This window comes from Nilaparvata lugens, chromosome 8 (genome assembly GCF_014356525.2).
Source record: "Nilaparvata lugens isolate BPH chromosome 8, ASM1435652v1, whole genome shotgun sequence".
NCBI classification, from domain to species: domain Eukaryota; kingdom Metazoa; phylum Arthropoda; class Insecta; order Hemiptera; family Delphacidae; genus Nilaparvata; species Nilaparvata lugens.
This window is the reverse complement of record NC_052511.1, coordinates 45,295,015-45,307,371: the sequence shown is the minus strand read 5'-3', so window position 1 is coordinate 45,307,371 and position 12,357 is coordinate 45,295,015. Positions and strand designations below refer to the sequence as shown.

Here is a 12,357-nt window from a genome sequence, read left to right as displayed (position 1 = left end):
CTCAGCGACTGCGCCGCTACAATAAATAATAGCCTTCCATTTTGACACTAAATTTAAAATTATTTTTATTTAATGCCGGCAACTGTCTTCATACTATAAGAAAATATCACATTGTTGTCTCGTGAGATAATTTATAAATAAATCTAGAAGACATGAGAAACATATTCATTACAGTACGCACCAGTCTAAACCTAAGTAGACACAATAGCTCCATGAAACCAGTTTGGGTGATTGAACGATATAAAGAAACAGTGTTATTGCTTCTATTCTATCGTTGTATTACAATCACTGTACTGTAATCGTATATTTAATATTATCACGCCTTTCAAGCAGCTCTCATATCTCTATTTCTTGAAAAAATCAATCTTTATAAAAGAGACGCTAAATTAGTAGCGAAATTTGAAAATCTGTCGCCTTTCTCCCGCTATAATTACTTTTATTCTGATGAGATCATCTTACAATTTAAATTTGTTTTATTTCACAGGTAACAGCAGGAGTGTACTTCAGTAATGAAACATGAAGCATGTGTACACATTTAAAGGTAAATAGACTTCTCATTATTACATCATTTCAATCACTTTTATACAGCATGATGCAGGATGCTTATAAAGCAGGATGCTTTTATACAGCATCCATTCTGAAACTCTTCTGAGATATTACGTACTTCGAAAATCAAAATAGTAATGAAATATGAAATAATGATTTCATTTATACGAAAAACCCATAATACATTTTTTTTAATAATACAATTCACAAATAATAACAATTGAAATTTGATATCAATGAATACTTCTGATTAAATTACACATGTATGCAAAGCTTTGAAGCTTGACCACATATGTGAGTATCTACAAAATAGAATATATATTCCTTTTGATAACAGTACATTACTAATTTAAAAAATATATAACAATAAAGATAAAAGATGACACATTCACTTGATTTTTGCACTACCAGCTAAATGAAAATTTATAAAAATGGCATCCATTCACAACAAAACAATAATATTATTCAAAACTAAACACTATTATTTGGGGAAGCGATTAACTGTAATTGCACTGATAAGCTATTGATAAGATCAAAGTGCTGTTACTCCCGTTGTAAGGATGGCCCTTTGAAGAGAAGACTCCTCTAGATGTATTTATGAGTTTGAAAATCGCTTACCAGTGGTCACTGAGCAAATGAGACTTGGTGCCGGTTTCCGAGCTCGGGATTTCAGTATCAGACTTTAACCAGCTGGAGTCAGAAAATTGTCTTTCCGAAACTGGGCTTAGCCGCAGCTTTTATGATAATCTTTATTTTCTCATTTCTATAATTGGGAACGTTTTTCCTTGACGAAATGAAACATTTCTAAATAATTCAAAATAGCTGAAACTTTACACTATTTTCTCTTTATTTTATTTTGTGTTCAATTTTCTAGTTTCTCGAAATTTAATTTAAACGTGGACTGCGACTACGTTTCCGTTTAGGAAAGCAAATTTTCTGCCTCCAGCTGGTTAAAGTCTAGAACTTGGCTAAATCCCGAGCTCGGAAACCGGTCCTAAATGGTTTTAGTCTTATGAGACTAAATCCTGTGAATTCTGACGAATAAATGAGGCTAGTTTAATTGAACATAAGATTAAAATATCGGGGAGCCGAGCTTAGCTCGTTATTCATTTATTGATAAACAGAACAAAATTCTTTAAAATGATTGGAGAAGGACTAACAGGCACAGCCCAAAGCTGTTTCCTCCCCGAATTTTGATTTATACACTATAATAGTCCAAAAAGTAGGTTATCTTACATACACTTGAATTCAGGTCCAATTTTCATTCCAAACTTTTGAAAACAGAAAAATCTAATTTAGATTGTTTACAAACCAACTTGAATAACAAAATAACACTCACCAATCACTTGAAACTGTAAAATAATGAGTAACTTTGAAAATTATTATATACTCTAATTCAGAATGATATACCATGTCATGTCTACAAATCAGATATTTTGATCAAGTGGATTAAAATTTCTTGATAATATTTCTCTTGAGATAAGCTGATTGATTGCAAATAGTTGAACAGCTGAACATAATTCTGTCTCTCTCCCACACAGGCACTCCCATCTTCCGTTATCAACAGACGACGAAATTATCATGTTTTTTTCCAAGGATGAATAATTATTACCCTTTTCATGTCCTTCAGCGATTTTTCCCAGGGATGAGACCTAGTGCAATTGAATTTTTATATCATAAACCTACTATGTTCCAAATTTTGTGAAAATCATTAGAGCCGTTTTCGAGATCCGTTGGACATAAATAACCATATAAATAACTGAATATATACATAAATTGCTTGCTTAATATAATAGGATATTAAAAGTATAAAATTGTTTGATTTGAATAAGATGGGGATCAAATGAATGAGAGTGAATCATGATAGATTGGTAGAGTGGACATTACTGTCCAAACCTTACCACTTCATCCTTCAGAAAATTAAAAAGTCACATTTTTTTATGAATGAAGTCATCCTAATAATTGTCCTGCTACAATATAAGTACACCATTTCTGTTGAAACTGTCTTCTAGTTAGTTGTTGAAAATTATTTGATTCAGCTCTTTCCTGTATTCCTTGATTATCTTATTTACTGTATCAAAAGTTAAAGTTTGAGATTAAACAAGTGAGAGTGAGGGATGAACTGTGACTGAGAAATTGAGTGAGGGAGAGAGGTATTGATTGATTGATTAAATAACTTCAATTAGAGAGAGAGGGTGAGAGAGAGAGTGAGAGAGTAAGAGTAAGAGAGAGAGAGAGTGAGAGAGAGAGTGAGAAAGAGAAAGAGAGATAGTGATTTATTGATTGATTGATTATATGCCTTTATTAGGGCGGAATAAGGACTCCTGGTCCTCTCTGCCACACAACCCAAGAGAGAAAGAGAAAGAGTGAGAGTGTGAGAGAGAGAGAAAGAGTGAGAGAGTGAGAGTGAGAGAGGATGAGTAAGAGAGCGTGGAGGAGTCTCACAGAGTTGGCACAGTCTCTCTGGCCAAGTATAGGGATTTGGTTGGGAGCCAAAAAATGCCCCAAAACTTTACTGTCACAATCTCCAACCCTTCCTCCCCTACTTGAAAAATCTGCCGACATCGTGGCACTATCTGTCGGACAGGCTGCCAAATGAAATTTTGCATTTATTGAAAAGCTTCACGTATTCTTCAATTAAAATTGTTTATCTTGTTCCGTTGTGAACAAAGTTGTTGAAACGTAGTTCAGAATATTGTAAGCTACACTTGGCTGGACTAGGAGTTTTCTTTTGAACGGGTCTCTTGAGTTTTGCTCAAAAATGTCTGAGCTTTAACAATATTGTATCATGAAACATGTTTCACTTATGAAAATAATTATCATGTCATGATAACGACTATTTTCGACCATTGGTCATTTTCAAGTTATAATGTGAAAATAAACAAGTTGATACTAGATAATATGAAAATATGCTTATCTTCATTTGATTAATTTATTTCTTATTCATTAATTACTAAGTAACCTAATTACATTTATTAAATTCTATTTTTTATATTGTTTTAAAGTTATATTGTTTTTAATATCACGAAATTCCACTAAACAAAAAGTGTAGAGAATTTAGTTATGTCGGTTGAACGCATTGTTCTCAAGATATGAGCGTGGAAGCAAAACGCTGATAAATGAAACTTTTTAACCACCCTCATCCCCTTAGCACATGAGTTAGGAATGGGGACTTTTGATATGTTCTCCTCCTAACTAGCCTCAACAAAGCTGCAAAGTCAAAAACATTCCCTCCAAATTCCTTTGTCAATATTGGTCTATTGTTGCAATAATAAAGATTTCACACTCAACACTAAAGCTGCTGCAAAAGGTGTAGGGTAATTCGTAAAAGTGTGAAATTATATATCAAATTGAAGAGAATTCAATGCTCTAAAAGCTCATAATCAATATGGGGTTTTCCCATCGATTTTTAAAAAGTTATAAGAGCAAAAATAGAAAAAATTGGTGGCAAACGTGTTTTTTTCTAAAATGTCACACTTTCAAGAACGGATATCTCGAAAATTAGAGGAGATATAAAAAAGTTGTAGGAAGAATATTGGAGGAAATTATGTAAGCTTTAATTTGTTATACGACAGTCAAGTCCTTAAGATACATAGGTTTTGAGTTTCATGCGAGAAACCAAAAAAGTACATTTAAACCACCCCCACCCCCTTAGCACAGAGGGTAGGGGTGGGGACTTTTGATATGTCTACCTCCTTACTACCCTACACAGAACTGCGGGGCCAAAAATTGTCTTCCAAGCATTTCCCACTATAACCTTTATCTTGACTGGACTACCTCCCAAAGTCATTCTACATTATTCAAAAACTGGTGTATTTATTTTGCTTCAGTATTAACATATAGAAAAGATAGTATAAGTCTATGCTATCTTTTGTTCATGGTATAAGTTAGTATGGGCCCTTTTTGTCTCAGGTAATATGCTCAATTGAATTGATTCCACTACTCCTTTCACTTATACAGCGATAATTTGCTTCAGCTTTTGACAGAGATCGAATACTAATGAAAGCAAAAACTCTCATGGTAGTGATAGTGTGTTTAGTGATAGTGATAGTGCCTCTCAAACTAAATGAACATAATAAAATTTTCATAGAGTACTCTCGCTGTCTTTTTTCAACATAGCAAATTGCCCAATATTGATCTGATTACCAGAGTAAGCTACCAGTTTCTTCAGAGACATTCTCCTCATCAATGCTAGTTTGCGGTTAATGATAGGTTACAATTCCATCTCGTTTATTCCCTAAAAGAAAAATAATATCACGCGGAATATGAACTCTTACTCTGATTGCATTCTGGAAGATTACATGGTTCTAAGATTCTTTTGAGAGCAGAGAAAGTAAATGACTCGTGGAAGATTTTTGACATGGCTTTCTCCTCCTCAATTGCACTATAACAATGGAATTATTGTACTGTGATGGGAAATGATGAGCATGACAGAGACATAAACTAGTCTACTTGAGACGACCATAAATTTTTGACAGTTGTTATTGATCACTATAAATCGACCAACATGGTTGAATCTTGAGTTCAAAACTATGAGGAGTATGAAGGATGAAGGAGGATAAACTATGAAGGATTCATACTTGTAATGAGCTTCACATGAAAACTTGCGGTTATAAATTGAAACATTATAGTGCGGGCTCAGAGAAATTTGCATTTTCCAACCGTTCATTGAATTTCACGATACTGAGTGCACGATTCACATTTAATATCCCGATTTGGTTTCGGCTCATTATAATTCTGTCACGAATGGAGCAGAGTGCCTAATTTCAACGGAAATTGATAACAATATCGCTGGAAAGCAGTCGTGTTACATGCATTTTACTGTTAAGGTTCCTTGTAAGGTTTGGAACCAAACATGAATAATAGTCTCTTATTTTACCGCTATCAAACCAAATTTTATATGACTTGGCATTCTAGGATCCAGAATGTACTGAAATATAATTTTTACACTGAATCTATCGATGTTACTTGTATCTGTTCCGGTAGTTTGAATCCACCTAAAACAGTAGATTACTGTAGTTCTATTCTCTCTCTCTTTCTCTCTCTCTCTCTCTCTCTCTCTCTCTCTCTCTCTTTCTCTCTCTCAACAGAGAGATAGTTGATAGAGTGATAGTTGGGTTTTGTGGCAGAGAGGACCAGGAGTCCTAACTCCGCCCTAATAAAGGTATATAATCAATCAATCTATCAATCTCTATCTCTCTCTCTTCAACTCAAATCTTCAATCTTCTCATTACTGTTTTACTCCTGCAACAAAATAGAAATAAAAGGTAATTATGGGAATTCTCTGGTGCCCTACAAATATGACATTGAAGAAGAAATATTAGCTCAGAATGAACAGAAATTGAAGAATATAGTGATACAAATTTAATAAAGGTATGAATAGAGTCAAATAGAGATTTTCAACATTATTGAGAACATTTATTACTAGGAGTACGATATTACAATGATAGGAAGTATTACACTTTTTCATTTGTTCAAATCATGTCACTCCCAATCTTCTAAGAATTTCTTGAGGAAAAGACCCATTTGTGGATGAGATACTTTCTCCATGAAACGCAAATATTTGCTCCTCAGACATAAATGAGGATTTGTTTTGAGATATAATTTTCATCGTTTCCATGATTATAATTGTATAGAAACTCCTCTCCAAGTTTTACATGTTCAAGAACATAGTCAAGAGCCGCGTGAATCTAAATCTGTGAGTTGGTCTATTCGTGCATAGGCTGTTGAAAGCACTGGAAAGTGTTGAAATCATGATATTGTGGTTTTCATAGGATACTGGCGTGATAGTTGGAATGTAAATTGAATCAGAATTGTTATGCAAGAGGAATTCAGTTTGGTGGTACCCTTCCGTACCTACATTATTCAATCGTTGTAGGCCTAACCACCTACGTCGGTAGTTCAGGTTTGTTTCGTGTAGTCTGTTCATTCCAGTCTGATTCACAGTTTTGTTCGCTGGAGCGTGATGGTTTTTGAGATGTTGAGTCCAGATTATAGTCATTATGAATATTCAGTATAATATAACTCCTAGGCAAACTCCAAGTCAAAATAGAGTAGAAAATAGACTTATTGATAGAGTCTATATTTTCATTTGTGTTCGGAGAAGTCTGCCTGAAATCTTAAATGTTTAAGATTTGAATGGTTCCGCACAAAAAATAATGAATGGAATTACAGTATTGTTGAATCATGCCAATAGGTGGCAGTACAAGATACAAATTAGAATTTTAGAAATTAGATAGATTAGAATTCTAATTCAGAGGCACGACTGGTATTCGGAGCCTTCAATATTTTCCGAATTGCAGCAAATATTTCATATTTGCTTCATATATGTTTACAACCATAAGGATAAGCCATCAAATCACATCACGTACATTTTTTAAGCGTATAATACAATTCACTGTGAAGCGTAAGTTTTTCTACTTTTCTTGGAGAAATTGAAGGCTCTCAATAACTTCTCCAATCGATAACCCTTGTATTTGAACTAATCAACCCAGCAACTGCTGCTCCCTATTGGCACAAATTAGCAGTAGATACACTACAAACTGTTGCCCAATCAAGAGAGAGAAGGCAGAATCAAGAATTTTTGAAAATTTGTCTTACAGCAAGTGCTGCCAATTGATTTAAATTGGAAAATAAGTTCACTTCATAATTTGTTTGATATCATTAATTGATGATCGAATTCAAACGTATGTCTTGATATGAATAAATGCATTAATGTCCTGATTAAGCATGAGTGAATAGAGATTATTACCATAGAGAAACAATAGCGTAAGTAGATATTCCATGTTATAGGGCATTTATGTCGCAACTTTTACTGTTATCTCAAGCCGATTACTGTTGATTATTGTCGAATTTTACTGTTTTCTTGGGGTGAGAATGTATGAATGGCACAATATGAGAGACTACCAGTGTCACACAGCTTCACGGGAAAGAATTACATGAACTATCGGCTTGAGATAACAGTAAAAGTTGCGACATAAATGCCCTATACCATGGGCGTTTACTTACGCCCTATACCATCTACTTATGCTATTGTTTCTCTATGTTATCACTTACTTCCACGAAACTGGGTTTCTGTTCATTATCAAGGGGGTTGCATGAACGTTGAGACAAACCCCCTCCCAACACCTCCGTCCGTCATCTACCCATCATACACAACCTCTGCTAGTTAGGATCTGCTTGAGAAAAGGCATACTAGTAGGGGCCCCGAACCAAAAATCTGCCTTTGGGTCCACAAATATTCAATCCAACTCTGACTGTGATACAAGACACTGATTAATCTATAGTTTATGGGCCGGTGGACTTCGCTAAAATAATTGAGTCCTTTCACATCCCACTGCACGTGATTATACTACTATTCCGCAATAGTTGTGTTAACTGGATTCGATGATACAATGCGTGAAGCTTTTTATAATTGGTTGGAGATTTAGGTCTAGTTATTAGATAAATTGATTGGTAAAAATATATATGTAGGAATAATAAGGTTTGAAATGAGTTCATGAGTTGGTCTGAACTTTATTTCAATAAAGTAAGCGTATTTAGTAATACAAAAACAAGTAGTGGTATAAAAATTCATCAAATCTACTGAGTTTATTTGGCAGGATTCTTCTTTATATATTACTCGTGGATTAATTATTATTGATAATTGCACAATTTGTTGTATTGGAGAGAGGATTTGAACTTTTTGTCAATTGAACGATAAACAATAAATATCAATGTATTGAAAAATGGAGAGTCGGAATGTTGATTGAACATAGTCTATTCATTATCAAGTTTTATCTTCGTATTTCCAGTGACACGAATTACTAAGTCTCACTTCCAGGCCAAAAAATAGACGTAGTTGGAATACTTTTTGGATTGAAAACATTCAATTGGAGGGTGAATAGAAAGACTAGTGGAAAAGTAGAATAAAGGGAGAACTTATACAGGAAAATCGTAGTTTACCTCGTTGATTGATGAGTAAGAGTGAATCTCGTGGAAGATGAAATAAGGAAAAGATTGGAAAACAGTTGAAACCTAGGTTTCTGAAATACTAAATTTTGGAGAATTATTAATAACAGGATTCTGACTGACTAGCACCACTGCAGGCTTATCGGAGCCGTATACAGAGTGATTCATAATTATGGTAAAATATTTTGATACGTGATAGTAGAGGTAAAAATAAGAAAAAAAGTTCATATAAACAGCTTCCAGACTAGTTTTATTCAATTTTTCAGATATTTTTCCATATGAATCCAGCATAAGTTTTTCAAAAACTAGTCCCCAAACAATTCAGCATCGGTATATTTCACCAGAGGAACTGAATTCCGGGCTAAATCTTCCACCCTGTATAGCTCGCTAATGAAGCGTTTATGGATATATGTTTATTTATTTATCACATTGTGTACAAATACTTGAGATGAGGAAAGGCACAACAGGCTCATACCCAAAACTGTCCCATTTCCAATTTATACTATACTGTCCAAATCAAAATGTTGGTTATGTCACTTTCACTTTTCAAAATAAAATTTATGCTCTTCAATACTCAGACTTCAAACGAGCAAATTTTGAACCAAATAGATACTATTAGAGCCTAGAATCAAAAAATCTAGAACAGTAACTTAATAATTATTCAAAAAGTCTAAATTTTGATTGAAACTAAAAATTTTCGAGCTAAAAACCTCACACTTTACAGAAAACCACAGCTGTTTTTTATATGAACTTTTTTTCTTATTTTTACCTCTACTATCACGTATTAAAATATTTTACCATAATTATGAATCACCCTGTATATTGAGGTACGTACAGATATACGCGCCTCCAACACGCTCCGCGCAGGCTCCGCACTCGCTCCGCAATCGCACCACACACGTTCCGCGCTCGCTCCGCAATCGCTCCGATCATAAACTGTTACACGCTATTCTCGCGTTCCACTCTTGCTCCGCGGTCGATCATCAATCGATCTGCTCGAGTGACGTTCGATTGCGGAGCAGAGCGAAAGTCTGTACGCACATTTATATTGAGTGATTGAGGCTCATAAAATAATCTTTTCCTACAGATACCCTGAAAAGTGACCATTTGTGCACTGATTGCAGGCTGCAAAGAATCACTTTTCCGCACTAGTGCGAAAAGTGAGTACTTTGCGTACTCCAGATTTGCAGCATGACAACGCAAAATAGTTGGTAGGTTATATGGAGCACCAGTGCAGCAAAATCAAAATTAAGTTGGTAACAGTGAGTGGGCTGCTATAGTGAGCAGAGGTGCAACGAAGCACAACGCGCTAATTATTACATTATATATTATAATGGAGGACAGCGACAGCACAGTGCCACCACAGCACACACCACACAGCCGCCTCGCCATTCAAACACTACTACATTATTCAGGCAATTTTACCCATAATTACCCACTTTTCATATTCAATGGTAACTGTAGGAAAAATTTAATGTGAAATACGTGCGCAAAGTTCGTTTGCTGCACTCAAGAAACCATTCCGCCCTCGCCTACGGCTCGGGCGTAAACGTTTCTTTCGATGCAGCAAACTGTCACTTTGCGCACTAGTTGCACAAATAACTATTGTCTCGTTCACTATTGCAAGCTTATATTCTATTGTAAGCCACTGTATATTCCATTATAAGCCACTGTATTGTATATTCTTGTAAGCCACTTGCAGCCACTTCTTACTAAATATTTTATTGTTTTCAGTCTTTAATCAAATCTTCAGACTTTATCTACGAACCAGAGAAGAATTTGTTGTGAGCTACTCTATCAAATACCATCGACAACAGACTCCATGCATAATACAAACATTAAGAGTGTGGGCCTCAATTTGAGTTTTGAATTTGAATTTCAATTGAATCATTTGATAGCGCAGCCCAAGGTACAGTGCAATAATGGAGTGAGCGTAGGATGATGACTACTGGGCCCTTCACCTTCAACTAATTTATGAAATATGAAAGAGAAAGGCATTTAATAGGACGTGATGCTTCACTTTACTGGGTCCGACAGTATACGAATTATGGGCGCCATTTTTATTTTAACAAACGGAACGTTCTCTGTTACGAAATAGGCCGGCAGTTATCTCACGGTGGGTGAGAGAGAGAGAGAGAGAGAGAGAGAGGGGGGGAATGAGACAAATAAAATGTGATAAAGGGAGAAGAAAGGATTCATATATAGAGAACTATGTTATTTATTTATTCAATCATTCAGAATATTATACAACTTACAGAACTTACAGAACTAGGCTAACTTACGCCTAAAACGGTTCCAATTCAAATTTTTACAACACAACCAGTTCCTTGTTTATGCTATTGAACGTTAGAATTGAATTCAATTATTGCCTTCATTAATGGCAAAGAAAGAGAGTGATTTGTGAAAACTATATCTAGGAAATACAACAATTAGTTAGGTTTTACATAAATGTACGAAATTGGAACAAGTACTGTCTTAAACTTGACCCAATAACCTGAAAGAGAAATAGTGTGTGTGTGTGTGTATGAGAGAGAGATACAGAAAGAGGACGAAGATAGAAATGGTACAAGAGAGTTTCAGTGAGAAATGTAGAGAAAAATTATGAAGATGAAGAGAAGCCTTCAAATCTTAAAGGCTTGAAACACAATGTTAAACATTATATTTTAAGACATCAAAAAATACTAGCTTGACATGTTGGCAATAACTGGACACTATAAGACCTATTATAGATCTAAGTCGACTTCATAGGCCCAAATTTTTCGTATGCTCTGAAAATGTCATGTATGAAGCTCTCTTCAAAACATACAAGGTGACACAGAATAACGGGAACCTTTAAAAACGCCATAAAACATTAGTGGGAAGGGTAAAAATGATTTTATTCAAACTAATGTAAAGTTCAAGACTTGTCATTTGAGAATTATCATAACATCTATCACTTTTCGACAATTACTTCTTTAAGATGGCTTCCTCCTGTACGAATACACTCTTGAAATCTGTGATGAGATTCCTGAACGATTGCTGCAATATTTCAGCTGGGATACTGTTAATTTCATTTTGAATTGTCTGTTATGATTCAACCACAGTTATTGGTCAAGTTGAGGAAACGTTTGATTTGAGATCCATAAAGAGTAAATCGCAGGTGGACAGATCACGGGACCAGGAAACGCAACCTAATCGTGTACACGGTTACTAAACAATACTTACTCGCACATTTGCCATTGAATGCCGTGCAGAGTGGTTTTCGCTCACAATTTCATCAATAATTTTTGAATTAATTAAAAATAGAATCATAATTCAAAATGAAATCCACAATATCGCAGATGAGATGTTACAGAGATCAATGAGGAATCGTCAACACAGATTTCTAGAGAGTATTCGTTCAGGAGGAAGCCATCTTAAAGAAGTAATTGTCAAAAATTTATTAATAATTGTCAAATTGCAAGTCTTGAACTTTACATAAGTTTGAATAAAATCATTTTTGCCCTTTCCCACTAACGTTTTATGGCGTTTTTAAAAGTTCCCTTTATTCTGTGTCACTCTGTATAGGCCTTCACGAAATAATTTATCTACATGTTCTTTACTGTGTATTCATTTTATTGTGTACAAGTACTACTCTTCATGGCTTCATCACAGAACTACCTAGGTAAAATTCGTTCTTTCCATCCTACTCTATCGTCGTTTTTTTCTTCACAACTATTTCTATTGTAGTAGTAGTTGAGTGTTTGTCTGCACAAAGAGTGGTCCTTGGCTGTGAATGGGTCACGGTCGTTTTCGTTTGTAGTCCAGTTGAATTCCTAGCATTACTCACCAACAACAAATAATTTCTAGCATTGATCGCACAGATAGAGGAATTGTTATGTA

General features: G+C 34.9%; 1 protein-coding gene across 18 annotated transcripts in view; it reads left to right on the top strand.

The window, feature by feature from the left end:
* The window catches only part of LOC111043394 (tropomodulin), a 141,375-nt gene that overhangs the window by 64,684 nt on the left and 64,334 nt on the right, over window positions 1-12,357 (top strand). Inside the window, exon 1 of one of the 18 annotated variants that reach the window (XM_039434900.1) lies at window positions 497-541. The exons of the other annotated variants lie outside the window; for them this stretch is intronic. Coding sequence (XP_039290834.1) covers window positions 524-541 — 18 coding nt within the window. The 5' untranslated portion in view covers window positions 497-523. Of the gene's footprint in view, window positions 1-496; window positions 542-12,357 lie in introns of those variants that run through there. 18 annotated transcript variants of the gene reach the window in all.